At 46.1% G+C, this 22,505-nt stretch overlaps 1 protein-coding gene across 5 annotated transcripts in view; it reads right to left on the reverse strand.

Moving 5' to 3' along the window:
* The window catches only part of LOC133511404 (adhesion G protein-coupled receptor L2-like), a 153,265-nt gene that overhangs the window by 20,985 nt on the left and 109,775 nt on the right, over nucleotides 1-22,505 (reverse strand). For all 5 annotated transcript variants that reach the window (XM_061840288.1, XM_061840287.1, XM_061840289.1 and 2 more), the window contains exons 9-16: nucleotides 18,281-18,464; nucleotides 14,492-14,614; nucleotides 12,812-13,017; nucleotides 12,167-12,340; nucleotides 9,054-9,263; nucleotides 7,369-7,589; nucleotides 4,145-4,211; nucleotides 74-165 (exon numbers count right to left, since the gene is read on the reverse strand). In XM_061840288.1, coding sequence (XP_061696272.1) covers nucleotides 74-165; nucleotides 4,145-4,211; nucleotides 7,369-7,589; nucleotides 9,054-9,263; nucleotides 12,167-12,340; nucleotides 12,812-13,017; nucleotides 14,492-14,614; nucleotides 18,281-18,464 — 1,277 coding nt within the window. The remainder of the gene's footprint in view (nucleotides 1-73; nucleotides 166-4,144; nucleotides 4,212-7,368; nucleotides 7,590-9,053; nucleotides 9,264-12,166; nucleotides 12,341-12,811; nucleotides 13,018-14,491; nucleotides 14,615-18,280; nucleotides 18,465-22,505) is intronic.

The raw sequence follows: 22,505 nt of genomic DNA on the forward strand, positions 1-22,505 counted from the left end.
ATACTGCATCACTTTGTACTTTCAGCTTGGCGCAGCAAGGTCTTATTGTTCTTTGCTGAGTGACGCCGCTCACCTGATACCCCCCAGCCTGGAGGAGTCGGGTTTCATGGAGGTGGAATGCTTCACCATCTTGTACATGGTCACCACCAGGAAGATGACGTTGACCTGTCAAAACAAACGCGCGTCAGACTCCGACGCGGAGCACTTAGAACCGGGTCTGATTCCGCCGGCGACTCTCTCCCGTCCGTATCGGTTTTGTCTCAATCGCGAAAACGACTACCGTTATACGCCGGCGGACCTTTACCTAGCGGAAAATTAAATACTTCAGCAGATCATTAAGATTTCAAGAAATGGGGGGGTTAACAAGAGGTTAACGTGAGTTGTCGACCTCACGCCGTGCTCATCCTCAACGTCGATGACAACCGTGCTCAATCTTCAGCGCACACACGTGCAGCAGTGAAAACAATCACAAAGGCGTCGACGAAAGGCTTCGGACTAGCGCGCATGAGGGAAAAAAAACAAAAAAATGAAGGTGAGGTGCCATATTTTTATTTTTGAGCCATCCACCCCGGAATGTTTTCCGACATTCCTGGATGTGTCTCGGGTAGCACGGGGGGGGGGGGGGGGATTTTTTGTACGAGGGGAAAGTGGAAGAGACTGGCTTCAATTTCGCATAACACCTTAGAAATGAATTGCAACATAGACTAAAAAAAAAAAGATGTGCGCATATTCAAAGCTTGACAAACTGCGGATGCGCGTGCAGGGAGTCCTCGCGTTAAGACGGTCCCGACCTAAGACGTTTCGACTTCACAACCCCCGTCCCTCGTCCGCCATTTTTTCTGGCTAATGCTCGTCCGTGTATCTGCGCCTTTTTCGCCCTCCTTTTTCGACATTGTCGTCCCAAAGAAGAAAGTTGCGCCTTTTAGCGACGCTTCTGCAGCCAAAACAAAATCCATTACCATGGAAACGAAGCTCAAGATCATAAAACGATCAGAGGAAGGAGGGACACCAACACCACCAAGGCTTCGGTGGTGACAACTATTAAAGACAAAGCCCGTATTTTAGCGAATGTGAAGGGTTCTGGTCCGATGACGGATACGATGATCACAAAACAAGGTTCTTTGAGACTTGTCGAGATGGAGAGGATTGAGGACCAGGTTCCTTCGCCCTTCTTCTTCTCCAGCCACCTCTCAGCACTCATGCTAAGTACATCATCTTGTTTATATTAAAATGTTTTTGTTTTTTTATATTAGTATAGTATTTTGATGTAAATTCTGACTTCAATGTTGAAATCCGACTTCAGTCAAAATTCTAGTTAAGGAGTCTAGGAACGGATCTCAGTCGTAGACCGAGGACTCCCTGTATTTGTGAGGATGTGTGGTGGGAGGGGAATGATTTTAACTTACGCAAAGTACTTTCAGATGCATATCAATGTATGAAAAGTCGTCCGTATAAAAAAAAAAGTTTGTTGGGTTGCTTGATTGAGAATAAACAAATGAGTAGAAAATGGAAAACTCATTGATTGCAAAGGTGCTTGATGGGGGGTCTTTAACATCGAACGCATACAAATGGGGGCTTCCCCTCAAAAAGGTGGGAATCGCAAAATGATCCGATCATTTGTTGGTGAAGAGAAATTGTCCTAACACAGGTATCCATATTTTATACATAATATTCCAAAAACTAACTTTCTTTGTCAGATTTTCCGATTGGAAGTGAACTCTGGAGTACCCCTGAAATTTCCGTCCCTGTAATCCCGCAGGAGCGCACTGCGAGGCGGAAAAGGTTGCTCGCGTCGGAAACAAAAGAGAAGCGCAGAGGGGTGGGGGGGGGGGGTGGGGGGTAAATCCAACGACCGGAAGGCGAGGACACCGTTTTCCGGATGGTTTGATTTCGGGGCTCCGCTGCGGTTGACTTCTGTCTGCGTGATGCATTCGAGGCGGTGACCGCAACATCCCACGAAACGGACGGGAGGATGCGTTTATGGCTCTGAGGCCCTCTTCTTACTCGCCAGCTAAATTCATCCGAAAATGAGGATCCCTGCCAATATGGAGCATCGAGGCCAAGCGTGAATTTACAAGCTACGGACAGACGGGACGCGGCAGTTTTCGGGCATGGATGCGTGTCCGTGCTTCCTCCCTGTCATCACCCACTTGCGATATTAAAAATAAAAGAGGACACGTCCGGTTGCTCATGGGAGCGACTGTTAACGACATCGCCAACAACCAGGCAGGAGGTGTTAAGGTATCGCAATCTACTGACGACTTTACGAACAAACGATTGGTCTTTTGTTACAAACAATATTAATTTCACCGACAATTTCTTTTGAAACCCAAAACAGTACCAAGTAGTACCAAGTAGTTCTCACCGATAGCAAGTCCTGATATCCGATAATGCCATCACATCTTGCAATTTTTCTTAGCCAGACTAGCGAAGTTGTATCGGTACCGTAGTAACAAATACCAAAGTAGCGTATTGGCACCGATTAGTGTCACGAACCTCCGGTACAGGGGAAATGCCAAATGCAGGACTTCGAGGCAGAGGCATAATGTTTAATGTGGTTTATTCCGGAAACTGGGGCATCAACGATGTAGCAGTCCGACAAGGTAGAGCCACAGAAACGCTGTACTAGGCGGGATCCAAAAGACATGCAGGGAGGTCTGATGGCTATCGGGGCAAACTAACAAACTCAACAGGACAGGATCAAACAAAAGGGCAGAGAATTTCTGTGACTAGGGTTACTCTAACTAATGCGTAGAAGCGGAGAGTCCCACAGGGAATGAATGCAACTCACTGACGCAAGGCAACGAACTGGCAAACGCCACTGACAAAAACTCCAACTTAAATACCTGTTTAATGGACCTTTCCGACCTGTCAATCACTCGTACAATAACAGCCAATCAGATAGCCGTATTGTCTTAATCTCTGGCTTGACACGCCCCTGCCGCCATGTTGTCCCACAAGCAATACTGGTTGTCAGTAGCGTGCGCTTGGAAAAGTTAACGTTATGAAGAAAATGGTCCTCAGATCCGCTTGGGGAACGTGCAATTCTGATGAAAGCTAACGAGCTAAATGTTTATTTGCCTCCTTGTATCACATCAGACTTTTAAGACAGAGCACTGGGTTCGATTACGAGCCAAGTCAAACTTTTTCATCTGGCGACTACGGTACTGACCGAGTTAATCACCATTGTCTAAATGCAGTTATAGTAAATCGAACCAAACTCACTTCTAAAGACTACGATGATATTACTGGTGATCTTTCCAAGTAAAAAGTACTCAACCTGCTTTACATGCGCAGTACGATTCCACTATTTTATCCTGTTGGATTTCAATATAAAGTTTGTGAGGCGTCAAATGTTTCGCTGTATTCGATTCGCTGTATCTCTGACATTGCGTCCTGCTCCGTCCAAAATCTTGATTCCGTGTACATATCCTGGCGTGAAATAGTTGAGACCTCTCTGTAGAACTCTCTCGGGAAGTCTGACGCATTTGGCGAAAAAACATACCCCAAATATCATCTGGAATACGCGGTGGAGAACAGACTACAAACCTGTTCTGGTCAATCGGCATGTCGGAAGCCTGTGGGACGTGGCAACTGTAGCTAAGGGGGCGGAGCTTAAGATCGTCAGTCGGAAAGGTACCGATTACGACACCAGTACCAGCGCACATTTACCTCTAACGGGTCTAAAATAATGTAGACGTTCAGTGGTATTGCTTGAATAGTCAATGGAATGGGATTCACCAAGACGGAATAAACAAACCTGTCGGTATCGCGCTTCGATCTGAAAAATGGGTTGGTTAAAAGAAAAGCTCCTTTAAATTGCGTATCTGACGACATTATCCTCCACGAAAGGTCGTCCGGCCCGCCCACTCGCCGCTTCCGTCTTGTTTTCCCACCGAGCAAACGACCTTCACGCCTGACACCACTCTTGATGAGACCGTCCTCATCCTCGTCTTCCTCCTCAGAGCAACCCTTCAAGTCGTTTCCGATCCCGGAGGACTTATCACGGCCGAGTGGACGCCGCCGATGTCCTCGTGTCGGCGCCGGCTAATGGCACCATTTGGATTTCATGCAAATTGTTCCGTAGACGTCTTGTGGGGGGGGGGGGGGGTCGGACAAACTATGAAGTGTTTTCAAAGCTTACCACAATGACGAAAGTGACGGGTCCGATGAAGCTCCAGATGAAATGGTTGTCCGCTCGCAGCCAGCACCTGGACACGACCAAAAAGCAGGGGGGTCGTTAAACGGCAAATCGATCAGCTCAATGCCAAAACAAGGTTACGTCTCGGGATAACGGGCCGCCGCGGTACAGGTGACCGCACGGAGAAACAATATCGACCTGGCCGTTGGGAAAATCGAACGGGAACCCTCGAGCGCAAAAGTTTTAATTACACTGGATGCCATTTTGGCTTTCGAACGCGGCGTGAACGGCAACGCGTGTCCCATCGCTGCTCCTGCGGAAAATGTCATTCTGTTGGCTGAGCGGAGCTGAAACGCTAATCCCTTTTTTTTTTTTTTTCCCCACAATGAATTAATATAATCGGTCACATTTAAGTATACAAATCAACAAAATTGAAAATACGCTGCTACTTAATCAATTGTCACATTTCAATTAGTATGAATAAAATTGAAGAGAGTCCAAAAATGGCTGCCTAATTGATGTTTCGACCATGATTTTAAACAACTTTCTGGCAGCTTCCACCTCGAAACAAATCAGATATTATTCAATAAGCCCTTTTCAACTGATGTGATATGATTTCAAATGCGGCAGCGCTTTCAATTGAAGTGCTCTCAAACTTTTGCATTCACTTGTCCATCAATTTGCTCCCACGTCGCTTCTCCGTCCTTCGCTCCAGCGGCGGTATTGTCTGATTTATGGAAATGTATTTTCCGAGTCAATATACGCCGGCACTGGCACCTCCAAATCCTCGGTGGAAGTAAAGTCACTTGACACCCCTCCCCCCCTCTGTTGCCATGGTGAATCGAGATATCTTTTGTTGTGACTGTCCCTGCGCTAAGGTGAACACACTAATAGTAAGAGATCAGCTGTTCTAGAACCGAATCCTCAGTACTTTTCGATTTCAGAGCTCAAGTTTATGTCAAGAGTGTGTTGGGACTCATTTTTAGAATAACCCCCATCACGCTCTGATTCAGTTTTCCCACCCACAGACGGCTCTCTGGTCGTGACAGCTTTTGAACTCGTCCTCACAGGTAAAAACAATATCGGAACGCATTTCCTGTTTGGATACTTAGTGGAATAAGCTGCTGCGCCTGCGACCTGATCGCGGGAAAAGGGTGGACACAAGAAGAAAAGATGAAATGTTGCGTTATTTGCCTCATAGTCATCTTTTGATGTCAAATCCAAACGGCGTTGGCCTCTATATTTCAATACTTTTGTACCGAAGTGATACAGTGGCGAAAATAAGTATTTGAACACCCTGCTATATTGCAAATTCTCCCACTGAGAAGTCATCGAGGGGTCTGAAATTTTCATCATGGGTGCATGTCCCTGTGAGAGAGATAATGTAAAGAGAAAAATCCAGAAATCACAACGTATGATTTTTTTTAACGATTTATTTGTGTGATACGGCTGCAAATAAGTATTTGAACACCTGTTGCTGACCCTCAACGACCTGTTAGTCCGCCTCTAAAAGTCCACCTCCACTCCATGTAAGATCCTGAATCAGATGCGCCTGTGTGAGGTTGCTAGCTGCATAAAGACACCCGCCCACCCCATACAATCGGTAAGACTCAAACTTGTAACGTGGCTAAGACCAAAGAGCTGTCCAAAGACACCAGAGACAAAATTGTGCAACTCCACACGGGGGTACGGAGAAACTGCCAAGCACTGCTGGAATGGAAAATGGAAGAAGCTAAGCATGGCGGTCAATCTCAATCGGAGTGAAGCCGCATGCAAGATATCATCTCGTGGGGTCTCAGCGATCCTGAGAAAGGTGAGGAATCAGACCAGGACTACACGACAGGATTGAAAAGAGCTGGGACCACACCATTTCCAAGCTCTAATACACTGAGACGTCATGGTTTGAAATCACGCATGGCACGGAAGGTTCCCCCGCTTAAACCAGCACATGTCAAGGCCCCGTCTTAAGTTTGCCAATGACCATTTGGATGATACAGAGGAGACATGGGAGAAGGTTTTGTGGTCAGATGAGACCAAAATGGAACTTTTTGCTCATAATTCCACTAACCGTGTTTGGAGGAAAACGGATGACGGGTTCAAATCTCAAGAAAAGCATCCCTACTGTGAAGCATGGGGGTGGTAGCATCATGCTTTGGGGTGTTTTTCTGCACATGGGACAGGAAGACTGCACCGTATTAAGGAGAGGACAACCGCGGCCATGTATTGTGAGATTTTGGGGAACAACCTCTTTCCCTCCGCCTTGAAGACGGGTCGTGGCTGGGTCTTTCAACATGACAATGACCCGAAGCACACAGCCAGGAAAACCAAGGACTGGCTCCGTAAGAAGCATACCAAGGTTCTGGCGTGGCCTAGCCAGTCTCCAGACCTTAAACCCAATAGAAAATCTTTGGAGGGAGCTGAAATTCCGTGTTTCTCAGCGACTGCCCAAAAACCCGTCTGATCTCGAGAAGATCTGTGTGGAGGAGTGGGCCAAAATCCCTCCTGCAGTGTGCGCAAACCTGCTGAACAACGACAGGAAACGTTTGACCTCTGTAATTGCAAACAAAGGCTACTGTACCAAGCATTAACATTGGTTTTCTCAGGTGTTCAAATACTTATTTGCAGCTGTATCACACAAATACATCGTTAAAACAAAATCATCCGCTGTGATTTCTGGATTTTTCTTTTTAGATGATCTCTCTCACAGCGGACTTGCACCTACGATGAACATTTCAGACCCCTCCACGATTTCCAAGTGGGAGAACTCGCATTACAGCAGGGTGTTCAAATACTTCTTTTCTTCACTGCAAGTTGACATCGGTGCAGCCGTCGTCAGAGAGTCAGCAGTTGGGGCACTTTAGTTACAAATGTGTGCTAACAACGCAGGAGCAGAGACACGAAAAGAAATCCCCTAAATTAGAGTGCAGCAGTACTACAAATCACGCTTTTTTTTTTTTTTTTTTTCCTTTCTTTCTTTTCCTCCCCTCGTTTTGCTGGCCGGGAGAAGAGAAGCACATAAAGTTTTAACTGACAAGGTCGGCAATTACCCGCGTGCAAAGAATAAAAAGCCCCGCAGGTCAGAGTAGCAAGCCGGCGCATTCATTAGCGTTGCGGCGTTGCTCTTTGCTCTCCGGTGACAGGGTGTAAATTTGCTGCCGGGCCAAAGAGAGAGGTAGGCTGCTCTTTGTGGCATCACTATGATTACCCAAGTCCGGAGGCGCACTTACGCTCGCGGCGTGCCGTAGCTGTGGTAGTCGACGGCCGCGGAGATGCCCACCACCGCCGCCGGGAAGAGGTAGCCGGCCGCGTAGTAGTACTTGCGGCGGGAGAACTCGCTCTCGAAGACCTCCACCAGCATGAGGTACAGCTGAACGCCCTCCAGACACATCCAGGCGAAGGCCGCCAGGAAGCAGAAGTGGAGGACGCCGGCGATGATGGAGCACACCAGCTGACGGGGGGGGGGAGAACCTCGGTTATAGCCGCTCGGAGTCAAACTTCGGCTCGGTCATTCGTCTGAAGCGCGGGTGGGCAAACGTTTGTGCTCGAGGGCACGCTGGTGGTAAAAATGGACGGATGGGTTCATAAATGAGAGGAAAAAAAAGGTGAAAAATGCCTATGAACAAAACACTGGTTTCACTTATTTCTTTGTTTTCATATTACGTATGAATTAAAAGTATGTAAATATAGTCTGATTAATTAATTTTAGGGGTGGAAAAACAGCTATAATTTTCTAAAGCAGCAGTGGTTTGAAGGAGTGGACAGAATTTTTTGAAATTAATTTCACCGATAAAATAAAAATCAACATTTTTTTGTGTATTATTATGGATGGATTTCTTTAATTTATTTACAACAAATCAATCAAATATTTAATGTTAAAAATGAAATGAATAAACATTTTATTGAATTAATTTCATTCACCTTATATGAATTTGTTTATAACGTCTCAACCAGCATGACTGTAAAAAAAAAAAAAAGTTTTATTTTCCTTGCTTCATTTGTTGTTTGGAAGAAACCATGTGAATTGCTTGGGAAGAAGAAGGAAAAAAAAAGTTGGTGCTGGTCCGGATCCAGGACCCAAAACTTGTCAGTGAATAATTCACAAGTCTAGATTGAAATTCAAAAGTTGGGGAAAGGTATAAACACCTCTGTGAAACCCCCGCAGGCACGCAAATAGAACTACAGTAAAGCCGCGGTTCTCGACCACAATCCGTCCCAGAAAACGCGATGTGTTCGAAAACCACATCGATATTTCACATTACAATGAATGGAAAAAGAAATAATGCGTTCCAAGGCTAAAAAAATTGATCTTTTTTAAAGCATTTTTTTAGCTTTTCCTGATGATAAATTGCATAGTAGAAATACATGTATAGTTTAAATACTTTATATAATAAAATAATTGAGGAAACATTTGTTTTTTGCTTAAAATGTATGCTTTAGTTGTAGAGTAGGCTAGGCTGGGAGTGCAGAAATGTTTCAACAACTGTATCAAATCTCTTCGCCCACGTTTTCACAAAGTACGGATCTAATGTCATTTGTCATCTTTTAAGCACTTTTCTGAAGTAGGTCATCATAACATCACACATTTTTTGCAGCGGTCTGCTAATTTCTGCGATGAAGTTCTGCGAAATTATGGATTTCTCATCGGACGACAACTCCTCCTCCAACATCTGACAATAACAAAACGCGCCGTGGGTGGGTCAACTGCTTGTGCCGCGCGCATTATGTTATTTCCGGGTTTTTCCGGCGGCGTTTGAGTCCCGATTTTCGTTCGAAAACCGAATCCAAATAATCTCGGAATTTTCGTTGGAAAAAACGATTTGTCCGGGGACGTTGGAGAACCGAGGCTGCGCCGTACTTCAGGCAAACGGGAGACGGCCGATCACGGCGACGCCGCCCGGCGGTCGGCAGTTACCCGGGGTTCGGTCATGTTGATGCCCACGAGGAAGACGAGCTCGCCGACGAAGAGGTTGAGGCAGAGGTTCTTGTGGATGGTGTTGCGGTCGCTCTGCAGGCCCTTGAAGAAGCAGAAGGTGTAGAGGCTGATGGCCAAGCACACCAGCGACACGGCGATGCCCATCCGCGTGATCACGGTCAGCAGGAGCTCGTGGACGCTGCCCTTGCCCTGTCGGACCAAAAGGAAACCTCGTGATAGTCATTAAAAAACAAACAAAAAAAGAACCGAATGTAAACATTTCTTTTACAAAGCTTGTGTAAAAAAAACGGGCAGGTAACATTTCCTCAAATAAAAGCTGCGTTCACACATCTGCACCGAGAACGAAGCGTCTACCGGAGAGGCGATATTTTTATTCTTTTTTTCCCTCCAATTGCTTGTGTACGTTTCAAGCAAGACGCGTCCATTTTTCGCCTGACAAAAGAACAGGAAATGTCTGTTATTTGAGGGGAGGTGTTTGATTTTTTTTTCGTCTGGAGATTGAGAGGCTGCATCGATTTGAGCGGAAGTCATTTCCTCCACTTTTGCCGACAAGGTGACGGGACAAAAGGATTGTTTATGTCGCCGTTACAACGCCGGCGGGATTTTTCTGAAATATTTGCCAAATAAACATATGGCGACCGTGCTTAGAGGAAGAAGAGTGATAAGTCCCATCCCAAGAACACCATCCCTACTGTGAAGCATGGGGGGGGGGTGTCATCGTGCTTTGGGGGTGTTTTTTTCTGCACGTGGGACGGGACGACTCCACTGTATTAAGGAGAGGATGATTGCGGACTTGTATTGGGAGATTTTGGGGAAGAACCTCTTTCCCTCAGCCAGAGCACTGAAGATGGGTCGTGGCTGGGTCTTTGACCCAAAGAACACGGCCAGAAAAACCAAAGAGTGGCTCCGTAAAAAGCATATCAAGGTTCTGGCGTGGCCTAGCCAGTCTCCAGGCCTAAACCCAATAGAAAATCTTTGGAGGGAGCCGAAATTCCGTGTTTCTCAGCGACAGCCCAGAAACCCGTCTGATCTAGAGAAGATCCGTGTGCAGGAGTGGGCCAAAATCCCTCCTGCGGTCTGCGCAAACCTGGCGAACAACTACAGGAAACGTTTGACCTCTGTAATTGCAAACAAAGGCTACTATACCAAATATGAACATGGGTTTTCTCGGGTGTTCAAATACTTATTTGCAGCTGTATTGCACAAATAAATGGTTAAAAAAAAAATCATACATTGTGATTTCTGGATTTTTCTTTTTAGATGGTGTTCAAATACTTATTTTCTTCACTGTATCTGGTATCTGATCTGGCGTCCCGGGTCTTTTTTTTCGACACGTATCTTTTCCAGTGTAGGTTTTGGATGGTGGACGGAATCCCGACAACGAAATTCAAACGTTTGTGTCAAAAGGCTTGTTTGGCCTTGGCTCGAGAGCGCCAATCTCGAGTGAGCCGTAACAACTCAGGGCTACTTGCGCCGGTTTCATCTTTCCGAGGTCAGGGAACTAAAAAAGGCAAGCGTGTTTCCAGACAAATGCGAAAATGGCAGCGCGCAAATATCACTCCTGCGAGTCGGGCAAATCCTCCCGCGATATTTGCACTTTTATTGAGGGCGAGGGCCGCGGCGGAGGTGCCGCGCAGGCAATTGGCGAGAGGCTAAGCCCTGCCTCGGGGGTGGGGGTGGGGGGGCGGTCTCCGGTTTCAAGCTGCGGTTAAGGTTGAGGTTAAGACAGATGACGAGGGACAGGGTTCACCGGCGGGGGACGTATTATTAAATCAGCCACAAACTGATCCCCCCCCCCCCCCCCGCATTTATGACGGCCCGCCGTCCTTGCTGCATTCGCCATTCGTCGTGTAATTAAATTGTAATTGCATTCTGTGACCAAAATGCATGGCGGACCACTTCACAAGAGGGATGGGGGGGGGGGGGGCATTTAAGCTGCGGTCGCCCCATTTTCACTGCAATTCTTCGAGACGTACGCGTGAAATATTAGACAGTGACCAACCACAATGAAATATAATTAGCTGGATAATGGCGTAATACCGCCTCCCTCAGCCCGAGCCGCCATTTCGCTCCTTTAACGTGATGCCCTGCTAGATTTTTGCACCTCCTCCGGAAATAATCGCGTTAGCTCCTGCTGACGCTCCATTTTCGCGCTCCTCATCATCTTCTAGGTCGGACCACGTTCACTATCTAACTGAAAAACCAACTGCACAACAGTGGGATGCTGCGCTGGATTATTATTGATAATAACTTAATAATAACAATGTAATAACAATGCATTTTGCCCTGCAATTGGGTGGCAACCAGTTCAAGGTGGATGGACTTTCCTCAATGATTAGAGGAACTAAACATGGTTAAAAAAAAAAAAAGAAGAAGAAGCTTCTATTGGGAGGGGAGGCACTCATGTGATTTATTAACCACGGCATCTATTACTCAACTGCTTGAGCTTAGTTTAGGAGCAGAGGTGTCAAACTCATTTTTTGGCGTGGGCTACATCTTAGTTCCAATTTCCCCTCAGAGGGCCGTTATGGCCGTGAGACCATAAAAATATTTAAACCGCCTCGAACTTCCACGCAAAACGTCTGAAATAGTTTTGGAATCAGCACACAATGCTAATATTTTCAACCATGGTCCATGTTGAGTTACACAAAAATGCAAATAACATCTAAATGTAATCATTTATGATATATGACTAAGAAATTTAGAATAGATTGTCACAAAAGTCACGGAAGTTGATTTGCCACCACGGGCCCCATAAAATCATGTGGCGGGCCAGATCTGGCCCCCGGGCCTTGAGTTTGACACCTGTGCTTTAGAGCTTGGGGTTGGCAATAAAAAAAATGTTACTAAAAGCTTGATTGTAGACAGACGCTGCGTTGGGCCAATGAAAAAAAACCATCACGCATCTCTTCGTGTCGTCAAAACCTCTTTGAGACGCTTTTCGTGTCACTTTTGGAAATTCGTTCCCACGGGCTGTTCCCACGACTTCGAACGTGTGATGTTCAATCGCCATTTTCGATGTGGGACGGGGCTTCGGATCCATTATCATCGTCTAGCGCTTACGAGAGGAAAAGCGAGCCCCCCACACTTACCACATTCCCCCGATGCGCCATGAGGATGGCAAAGTTGGTGAGATGATTGCAGGAGCACGTGGTGTGACTCCCGTTGGTTTCCAGCAACTTGCAGCCCTGAGTCGACCAGTATCCCATCATGCTTCGCTCGGAATAATTCCAGAAGGAGCAGTTCGGGTTGTAGTAATTCTCCTTCTGCGCACCAAAAAAGAACCCCCCCCCCCCCCCCCCGTACAAAAAAATTAATAAAAAAAAAAAAAACAATTAATCATACATGAGCGCCGCAACACGCACGGCCGCAACTTGTACATTTTTATGCCCGCGAGTGCGCCGGAGGATGCGAGGGGGGGGCGTGTTGTACAAATAAGTGTCAATTTATATTCTTTGAGTGCGTGCGACGGCGGGGAAGGAAGCGCATGAAAGAGATCCAAATTAGGGTATAAAAGAGAGACGGCGAGACGAGATGCGACGAGGGTTACTATGGTAACGCGCAGATGGATGTCGACTCGCTCCGCAGATTGCGCTCGTTTGTTCCTCTGATCTGTGCTAATTACTACGTGTGACACACAAGCGCAACGTTGACGTTTTGCGTTCGTCGGAGCCGGCGGATTCGGACGCGCAGCTGTTTCGGGGAGGGTTCTCGAGAGGGCCCGGGGGGGTCCTTACGTCCAGGTGCTCCAGCGTGAAGATCACGGGGTCGGCCACAAACACGCGGCTGGACTCCTTGGTGATGGAGGCGGAGAGGATGTGGGAGTTGACCGTGAGCGAGAGGTTACGTCTGCCGGCGTCTCCGAGGCCCCGCAGCGTGGCGTTCTCCGTGCTGAGGAACTGGCCCAGGTGTTTGTACAGCACGAAGACCAGCTTGGCCACACCTGCAACGCATCACCGCCGTGAAAGCGGAGGGAGGTGGGGGGGGGGGTGTGGTGGTGGTGGTGGGGGGGGGGGGAGAACACACACGCAGGCATGAAGTCAACCTCGGAGCCCGAGAAAGACGACACTTCAGGGATTTGTGTGAGTGTGTGTGTGTTGGGGGGGTTACAGAGGTTATTACACTATTTTTTAAATTCTCATATGAGTGGATACATATCAATATTATCATTAACATTTGGAGGTTTCTATCTTTTTAGTGCAATTTATGGAACAGTTATTGTTTTCATTCCGTATACATATTATATATTCACAGTATTATATATATACTATATATTATATACTGTTTTTATTACTTTTATTAATTACAAGATAATTACTCATTTTTTGGTCTTTAAATTCACAAAACGCATTTTATATTACTTCAAATAATTCATTTACTGTATTTATGGATGTATCTGAATATAATGCATTTTTAAAATCTATATATTTGGGCCATATCCTTCTTTTCTTTGAGCAGGTAAATGCATTCATTCATCAATTTTCTTAATTGCTTATCCTCACAAGGGTCGCGGGAGTGCTGGCGCCGTCAACGGGCAGGAGGCGGGGTAGACCCTGAACTGGTCGTAGACCAATCGCACTCACAATCACACCAAGGGGCAATTTAGAGTGTCCAATTAATGTTGCAAACTCCACACAGGCGAGTCCGGGATCGAACCCAGGACCTCAGAACTGTGAAGCCAACGCTTTCCAGCTGAGGCTTTAGTGGGAAAATGCATTTTTTTCAATTGTTTTATTTGAACTTTCATAAAATCTATATTTTATCTTGATATGTTGTTTTAAAATTCTGAATGTATACCTACGGTGTGACTGATTCCATTTTATCGCAAAATTATAATTACAGCAGTTTTCGACGATAATTTGTTCCACGAGGCGGTTCGAGAACCGATTTGTTCGAAAACCGCCCGCGCGACTTATGTTATTTCCGTTTTCTTTTTTTCCCGGGGGTTTGTCCGAATTGACAATAACAAAGCGCGTCGTGAGGGGGGTCAGCTGCTCAGTTATTTCCGGGTTTTGTTGGGGGCGTTCGAATAGCGATTTTCGTTGGAAAACAGAAGCAAAAAAACACCGATTTGTACAAAAACAGAGGCGTTCGAAAACCGAAGTACCGCTGCATTATAACTTGTCTATTAAGAGAAGTGTGAGCTTTTTCTCTGTAGTGCTGCGCGTATTTTTTTCATTACCAATAAAAATGCAAGACGGACTAATCCATATTTCAACCAGCCAACTGGCCCGCACGTGCAAACGGATCCCACACGCAGCACACCCGTCCGCGTACAATATTGCGCGATGAACAGCGGCGAGGCCCGAAACCTCGACTGCGCGTAAATCGGCCCGAGTCATCCGTCTAACCGTCGACACGTTCGGTAATAAAAGAATATTATTTTAAAAAGGCAATCGAGCTCGGCGCGCGCGCACCATTTTTACTGTTAACTTTGACCGTGTTGGATGAGAGCTGAAGCGTGGATCCTCCCCTGCTGGTCTGCGGGAACCTGAAGTCCTGCACCTGGCCGTCTGTGCTCACCACGTACACGTCCAGCACTGGGGGGGGGGGGGGTGCATAAATAGACAGCAATGTTTAATAGAGCAAAAAAATAATAATAATGATAATACAGCAACTAGCAGGCGCATTGTTCAGGTTCATTGCACCGGCGAGAGAACAAGACACCCATGGTGAGCCGTTTACTTAACGTCAAATGTGTCTGTAGGCTGCTAGCGATAAAAAGAAACAAATAACCACAAGGGGTGCGCTCGCGAGAGGATGAGCGCGCAGCCTTCGTGCCGCGCCAATATCAAATATTCATAGGATCAAAAATATCATCGAGCTTTTATACTTTGACGTCCTCTCCACCCTCCCCCGTGGCTTTGGATAACTCTGGGCTCGGTGAGCAAATCTCTCTGAAAATCCTCCAAAATTCCCCCCCCCCCCCAAACCAACACCCACTCGCCGGCGCGCCAGCTGCCGGGTGGCGCTGCCTTTGATGTGCGAAATTACCGACGGGGTCAGGAGGCCGGCCGCTCGCCCGGGAGACGGATGGCCCCTGCTAGACAAAAAATGAGGGATTGCCCCTCCGCCCGCCTTCGCTGTCCATCTTGATATATATTTTTATTTTTTTTGTACTTCCAGCTTTGCGCTTCCACCCCCTTTCGCGAGTGTTACCGCCACGCGCCCGGAGGTGTTGTTCGGGCCACCTGCTAATTGGATACCAGCAGCCACACTCGCTTCTTTTCACCCCGCGAAGGGAGGTCAGATATAATATGCGCCCGGCGGTTTGCCGGGCGACACGCGGGAATAGTAAACCGGCTCGATAGTTGCGTCACCCGCTTAATCAAATTTCTCGACCAGACGACTGCCGACGACGCCTCGCGTTCCGTAATCGGCATTAAGACCAGGACCGCGTCGGAAGAAATATTGGAGCGCACCGGTAAACAACGACGCCACAAATTGTCATGAAATAATGATGACGTTGTCTCGGTTCAATTTTGTGGGAATGACAAAGGACGCGAGCATTGATCGGTTCTGCCCGTCACGATGCACCGCTGCCATAGATAACTAAAAGTCACAGTCGTTATCGTAAATAAATACAGTTGTGCCATAAGATACGCATGTAGCGTAATTTCCGGACTATAAGACGGGACTTTTTTTCACATGCTTGGTTTATGCGGTCATGCGGCTAATTTGTCCATTTTTATCTAAAGGACGCAAGGGGGGAATCGAGCGGAAAAGGTAAGAATGGGACCGGTGGAATACATGTGCCGAGGAAGTGAGTTTTACCTGTATGTTGTTGTTGTTTTTTATTGGCCCTGTTAGCGCTAGGCTAGGGTTAGTGATGTTCTAGCGTGTTGCTGTGTCTCAGTGATTTTTACCGGTATGTTGTTTTTTTTTTTTTTTTAAACCAACCCTGTTAGCACTGTGCTAGCATTAGCGCTGCGCTAGTTGCTGCCGTGTCTCAGTGATTTAGATATGTTTGTCATGTGCTTTTTTTAACTGTTTTTAACAGACCTGTTCGTGCTACCGCATTGTTACTATGTTAAGCTAAGCTAAGTTATTAAAACATTGAAAACTTGTGCGGAAAAGGTAAGAGTGAGACCGGTGGAATATATATGCCAAGCAAGTGAGTTTTACCGGTCCAGCCCTGTGTTACTGCCTTGTCTCAGTGATTTTTAGTACATTTGAAGTTAACAAAGAACTGCTTGAACATTTTTTTTTTGAGGAATTACAGTAAATCGATGGGTCTCGTGATTGCGGACGGCTCGACATTTAGCATGGTCATACATAATAGTTTCTTGTGATGTTTCTGTGCCCAGCGATTGGCCGGCGAGCGCTGCAGGGAGTTCAACCCCCCCCCCCCCGCCAGCTGCAGCTAACCCGCGACCCCGATGGATGAATAATCGCATCTGGCTCCGCCATTCTGGCGCTGACATCTCGAATCGGTGCCCTCGCAGACGGGTGCAAAAAAAAAAAAAAAATGCGCTTTGGGCTTTTCTCTTCAAAAGTCAAAACAAAAACAAGTCAGTCGGGATGAGATAACAGTGGAGGAGAAGACGAGTCTCCTGTATTTTCATCTGAGGGGACACCAACGACAACAAGACATTTGTGTTTATTTTTGTCATGTGTAGAGTGGATTCCGATTGCTGAAGCAGAGACTATGGAAAGCTGTTAGTACACAACACAAATATCCCATCCACAGCCACCACATAGACAACTGGGCCGATTCACCTGTGATGGTGTCAAAGCAAAACATTTTACGGGAGCCCTCGGTTTAAAAAGCCAAAGAATGTGCAAAGTGGGTACTCCCGTACTTATTGTTTTTCACTGCATAGTTTTTATACTGATGGCCGAGAAGTGTTTTTTCACACAAATATTTCCTGCAATTATATTATTATCATTATAATATAATTATTCTGATTATTATTATTAATTAGCGCTCGTGTGGCACTAATGCGAGTGTTAACACTAGCGCTAACGCTTGCGCTAACACTAACGCTAACTACTACTGTGTTAGCGTCAGTTAATAAATGGTACTGTTATTCCCGGCCTACAGATTGCACCCGGTTCTCTGCCTCACCGAGTACATTTGTAAAGGAAATACCATTTAGTACATACATACGCCGGAGCTGTGTAAAACCCGCAAGTGCCCACGTTGAAACCCGCGTTGAATAAGAGGAGGTATTTACAAAGAAAGACTGTACACAGAGAGAGTTTAATGCTGGCGTGACGCTAACGCTAGTGCTAACGCTTGCGCTAACACTAACGCTAACTACTACTGTGTTAGCGTCGGTTAATAATGGTACTGTTATTCCCGTCCTACAGAGCGCACCTGGTTACAAGCTTCACCGAGTACATTTGTAAAGGAAATACCATTTGGTACATACATATGCCGCAGCTGTGTAAAACCCGCAAGCCCCTACATTTACAACGAAAGACTCGACACAGAGAGAGTTTAAGGCTAGCGTTGTGCTAAAGCTAGCGCTAATGCTAGTGCCAAAGCTAGCGCTAATGCTAGTACCAACGCTAACAGGGCCGGTTAAAATAAAACTTACCGGTAAATATCACTGAGACACGCCAGTAACACAGCAGCAACACGCTAGCACAGCGTGCGAAAAAAGCCGCGAAATTACGGTAGTTAAGATTTTTACTTGGGTAATTTTCTTGTTACAACAGCGTCATACGGACGGAACTCTGACATAAACGGACAGACCGCAACTGTACTCGGTTGTGTGATTTCACACTTGACGGGTGGGCCGGTCCCAATTATTTATACGCGAGCAATTAAAAAGTACATTTGGTAGAATATATCCAATTTAAAGGTTGATAAAAAAAAAAAAAGGCCTTTTGAGTCGCGAAATTCCTCTTCACTGCAGAGAAACACAAGACGTGTCTGAAGTTCATTAGGGAATTTTTTTTTTTTTTTTAAATCAGCACTCGAGTGGGGACAAAGCCGCTGATCAGCTCGGCTAACTGGCAGTCGAGGGAGTCAAACAATGTCCTTTAAATGGTGGTTTTCTTTTCAGACCTGGGAGTCTGTTCCCAGTTCATTCCAGCTGCACAGCACTCAATGAGCTGAGTTGCTTGATTGAAAATCAATGAGGTAGAAGAGCTCACCTGACTCGGAACAAAAAAAAAAAAAAAACGTGCCGGAGGAAGACTGCGCTCGTCTTTAAGCGGCGGAGATATTTCCTCTTACTTAGACTTCGCCGACTCACCGATATTCTCGGCGGGCACTTTGACGATGGCCGGCTCGATCAGGTTCTCGGCCAGGACGAAGGCCCCTTCCTCCAGGGTGTCCAGCATCATGGTGGCGGCGTGCGTCTGCTCGGTGGAATTCATGTCTCGCCACGATTTCAGCGCCTCGGGCCTCAGGAGATTGTCCACGGTGTCCACGATGGCCTGTAACCATGGAGACGTGTAAAATGTCAAGACGGGCGCAACGCCGGGATTTAATAACAAAACAGAGGAAGGGAAGGACGGAGGGAGGGACAGAGGGGGGGATGATATAAAGGGCATGCATGGCCGACAGTGACAACAGCTGATATATCGACAAAATTATGACAGGCGTTGTGATGAGGGTTCTGGGGGGTGGTCGATCGCAACGTTACCGCTGGAGGAAAACTAAAAGGAAGCGACTTTTTCCCCCTCGCCCGATTAGTTTACGGAATAATAATCACAACCCCCTCCCTCACCGCGATGTTTTCCCAAACTAGTCCTTGTGAACAATATTCTTCTGCCCCTCTATGACCTTGAAAGCTATCCCCCCCCCCCCGAGGAAGGAGGGCATTATCGTCAAAATCTGTGTCCAAAGTGGCAATCCGAGGCGAAATGGTGAAAAGCAGTCGCCATGTTTTCAATGTCAATCCTTTCATTTCCTGCTTTGTGATAAGGTGGAAGGAAGCTAAACATTCCACGCGAGTATCATATGTTGATAAAACAACACTGACCCTGGCAGAGGTAGTTCACGACTCCTTTTTTTATTTTTTCGTATCGTTTATTTCTATGATGCAAGATGGTGGTTAGCATAAAAAACAGATCACATCGTTTTTAGCACATTGCAACGGAGGGAGCTGTTGACTATTTTTTTAGCTGCATTATTTCTAGTAGTTTATTTCTAATGTGCATTGCGGAAGTCATCAGGCAGAACTAACAAAATGAGATATCATATTGTTTCTAAAATATAGCCTTCCAAATTCACATGAATATTAGATTTTCTTCAAACCGTCAATGGCTCTGAATGTGTTTTAAAACCGAGCATGCAGTGGATTTCGGATTATTTCAACTCATTCTGTTGGAAAGAGTTTAACACTAGCGCGGCGCTGGTGCTAACGCTAATGCTAACGCCGCACTAGCACTAATGCTAACGTTGCGCTAGCGCTAACAGGTCCGGTTAAAATAACATTTATTGGAAAAGATCAATGAGACACGCCAGTAAAACTGCAGCAACATGCTAGCACAGCTTGTGAAAAAAGTAGGCCGGAAATTACGGTCGCTAGATTTTTACTTCCAGTGTCATACCGATAGAACTCTGACATAAATGGACAGAGCGCAACTGTACTCGGTTGTGTGATTTCACACTTGACGGGTGGGCCATAAAATAATAAAAATATCCATAATCACTGCCAGCCTTCCAAATGAACATGAATATTAGATTTTTTTCAAACCGTCAATGGCAGTGAATGTGTTTTAAAACCGAGCATGCACTGGATTTTGGATTATTTCAACTCATTCTGTTGGTTTCTTAGCGCAAGCTAGCAGTTATGATTAAAAACTGGTGAGAAGCGCGATAACATAATTGGTTTGGATCTTCCACTATTGTGGATTACTTCAATTTCTACTCTATCGTCCAAAGCGGCAGTTATCACGAATACGACTCCGCGACGGCTATCGGCCCCTAAAATTCCAAACGTGGCGGGCGCGACGAACGGTGGCGACAATTTAACCGTAGGTGCCATTAGCCCCAGCGTGACGCGTCACAATAATGGTAATTAACCACAACCAGCCCTTGCGTGTAATGCCAATTAGCCATCGCTGTGATTATCCAAAACATTGGAATGACCACAGACGGTCGCAACCGTTTTGCTCGCATCCGTGTTCGCGGGACAACGACGGCGGCGGCGGCGATCGGACAAAAGTAGGCGCTAATGAATGATTAACTCCGATTGTACCCGGATATTCAGGCTTGGAATGACCTTGCGTGTGTACTTGCGTGCGAGTGTGTGTACAAGCGGAGTCAGGTTTGATTACAGGGTTGTAGACGAGCAGGCAGATTTACAGTGTGCCACATTCCAGTAATGATCCGTCCTCAAGGGAAACCGAAGCTTTTTAAACGGGATTTTCAAAGGTAATTATAGAGAACACATCACATACGGATCAAAAAAGCCTTTTGCCAAGAATTGCTGTGAGCAATAGAATATACCGTAATTCCTGGCACCTGATTATAAGCCTCACCCTGTACATTTGTAAAGGAAATACCATTTGGTACATATACAGGCCGCAGCCAGGTAAAAGCCGCAAGTGCTCACATTGAATCCGACATTGAAACACGAAATACACAGAGACTTTAACGCTAGCGCTGCTGCGTTAACGCTAGCACCGCCATGCTAATGCTGGTGCCGCCGCGCTAACGCTAATGCTAGCGCCACAGCGCAGACGCTAGCGCCGCTGTGCTAACAGGGCCGGTTAAAAGCCGCAAGTGCCCACATTGAAATTGACAAGAAAGACAGTACACATAGTGTTATAGTGTTAATGCTAACACTAGTGCCGCCGTGTTAAGAAGACCGGTTTAAAAAAAAAAACATACTGGTAAAAATCACTGAGAAACGGCAGTAACACGCTAGCGCAGCGCTAACAGGGCCGGACCGGTAAAAGTCACTTCCTCGGAATGATGATCAAATGTACTAATTGAGGCTTATAACCAGGTACGCTCTGTATGCCGGGAATTACGGTAATTAAAAAAATTACATTCTAAGTTTGTTTCTTTTTTCAAAGCTGTTATAGTTGCGCTTCTCTTCGTGGTTCGGTTCCACAACCCAAACAAACACAAACTTCAGGGGTTCTGTGTTTACAGTTATTTACATTCTCACAGCGGTGACATAAACTGAATGTTATTCTTCCAAGACATAATTACTAAACAATTATAAATGAAAAACACAAAGTAGCTGTGATAACTGCGCGTGCCGTCTTCTGCCATGTGGACATACAGTCTATTCTTTACGTCGCTATGCAAACTAGTTGAATGTACAAGGTTCGAAACCTCGCTTGACAACATGATCAAGGATTTACAACCCCCCCCCCAACCCCCCCGCCCCCTTACAAACTCATTCACGGCCTGTCCTCCATGTTCGCATTCGACAGCCGTCAACGCCAGTGGATTATAAAGAAAACATTTACACTTCCTAAAGGTTTTTAACTCAAATCTGCTCCTGTTTTACATAAGTGGTACCTAATGTGAACCTTAAAAGTAAAATATACCCAACTGTGATTTTTGAAGTACCATTACACTCCTTGTGTCTACTTGAAAATTATAATAATATACAGTAATGTAGGGTTTTCCAAACATAGGGTTGCGACCCCAAATGAGTCACGGGTCGATTTGAAATGGGCCTTAAAATGCTGTAAAATACCGTAATTTTCGGCCTATAAACCGCGACTTTTTCCCACACGCTTTCAACCCTGCGGTTTATGCAGTGATGCGGCTAATTTGTGCAGTTTTTTCTAACGGCCGCAAGGGGGCACTCGAGAGGAAAAGGTAAAAGTGAGACCGGTGGAATATATGTGCAGAGGAAGTGACTTTTACCAATCCGGCCCAGTTAGCGCTGCGCTAGCCTGTTACTGCTGTGTCTCAGTGATTTTTACCTGTATGTTTTTTTTTTAACCGGCCTTGTTAGCGTGGCGGCGCTCGCGTTAGCATTAGCACAGCGGAGATTGCATTAAACTCTCTGTGTACCGCCTTTCTTCGTAAATATTTTGTGTTTCAATTTCGGTTTCAATGTGGGCACTTGCGGCTGCGGCCTACTTATGTACCAAATGGTATTTCCTTTCCAAATGTACCGGGTGAGGGTTATAACAAGGTGCGTTCTGTAGGCCGGGAATTACGGTATATATATATATATATATCTATATATATATATTTTTTTTTTTTAAGAAACCAGGGCTGACTTGTATGTAAGCCGCGACTTTTTTCACACGCTTTCAACCTTGCGGTTTATGCGGTGATGCGGCTAATTTGTGCATTTGTGCAAGGGAGCACTCGAGCGGAAAAGGTGCGCCGCGCTAGCGTGTTACTGTCGTGTCTCTGATTTTTATCAGTATGTTTTTTTTTAACCGGCCTTGTTAGCGCGGCGGCGCTAGCGTTTGCATTAGCACAGCGGCGCTAGCGTTAAACTCTCTGTGTACCGTCTTTCTTCGGAAATGTTTTGTGTTTCAATGTCGGTTTCA

Source organism: Syngnathoides biaculeatus, chromosome 13, assembly GCF_019802595.1.
Source record: "Syngnathoides biaculeatus isolate LvHL_M chromosome 13, ASM1980259v1, whole genome shotgun sequence".
Classification (NCBI taxonomy): domain Eukaryota; kingdom Metazoa; phylum Chordata; class Actinopteri; order Syngnathiformes; family Syngnathidae; genus Syngnathoides; species Syngnathoides biaculeatus.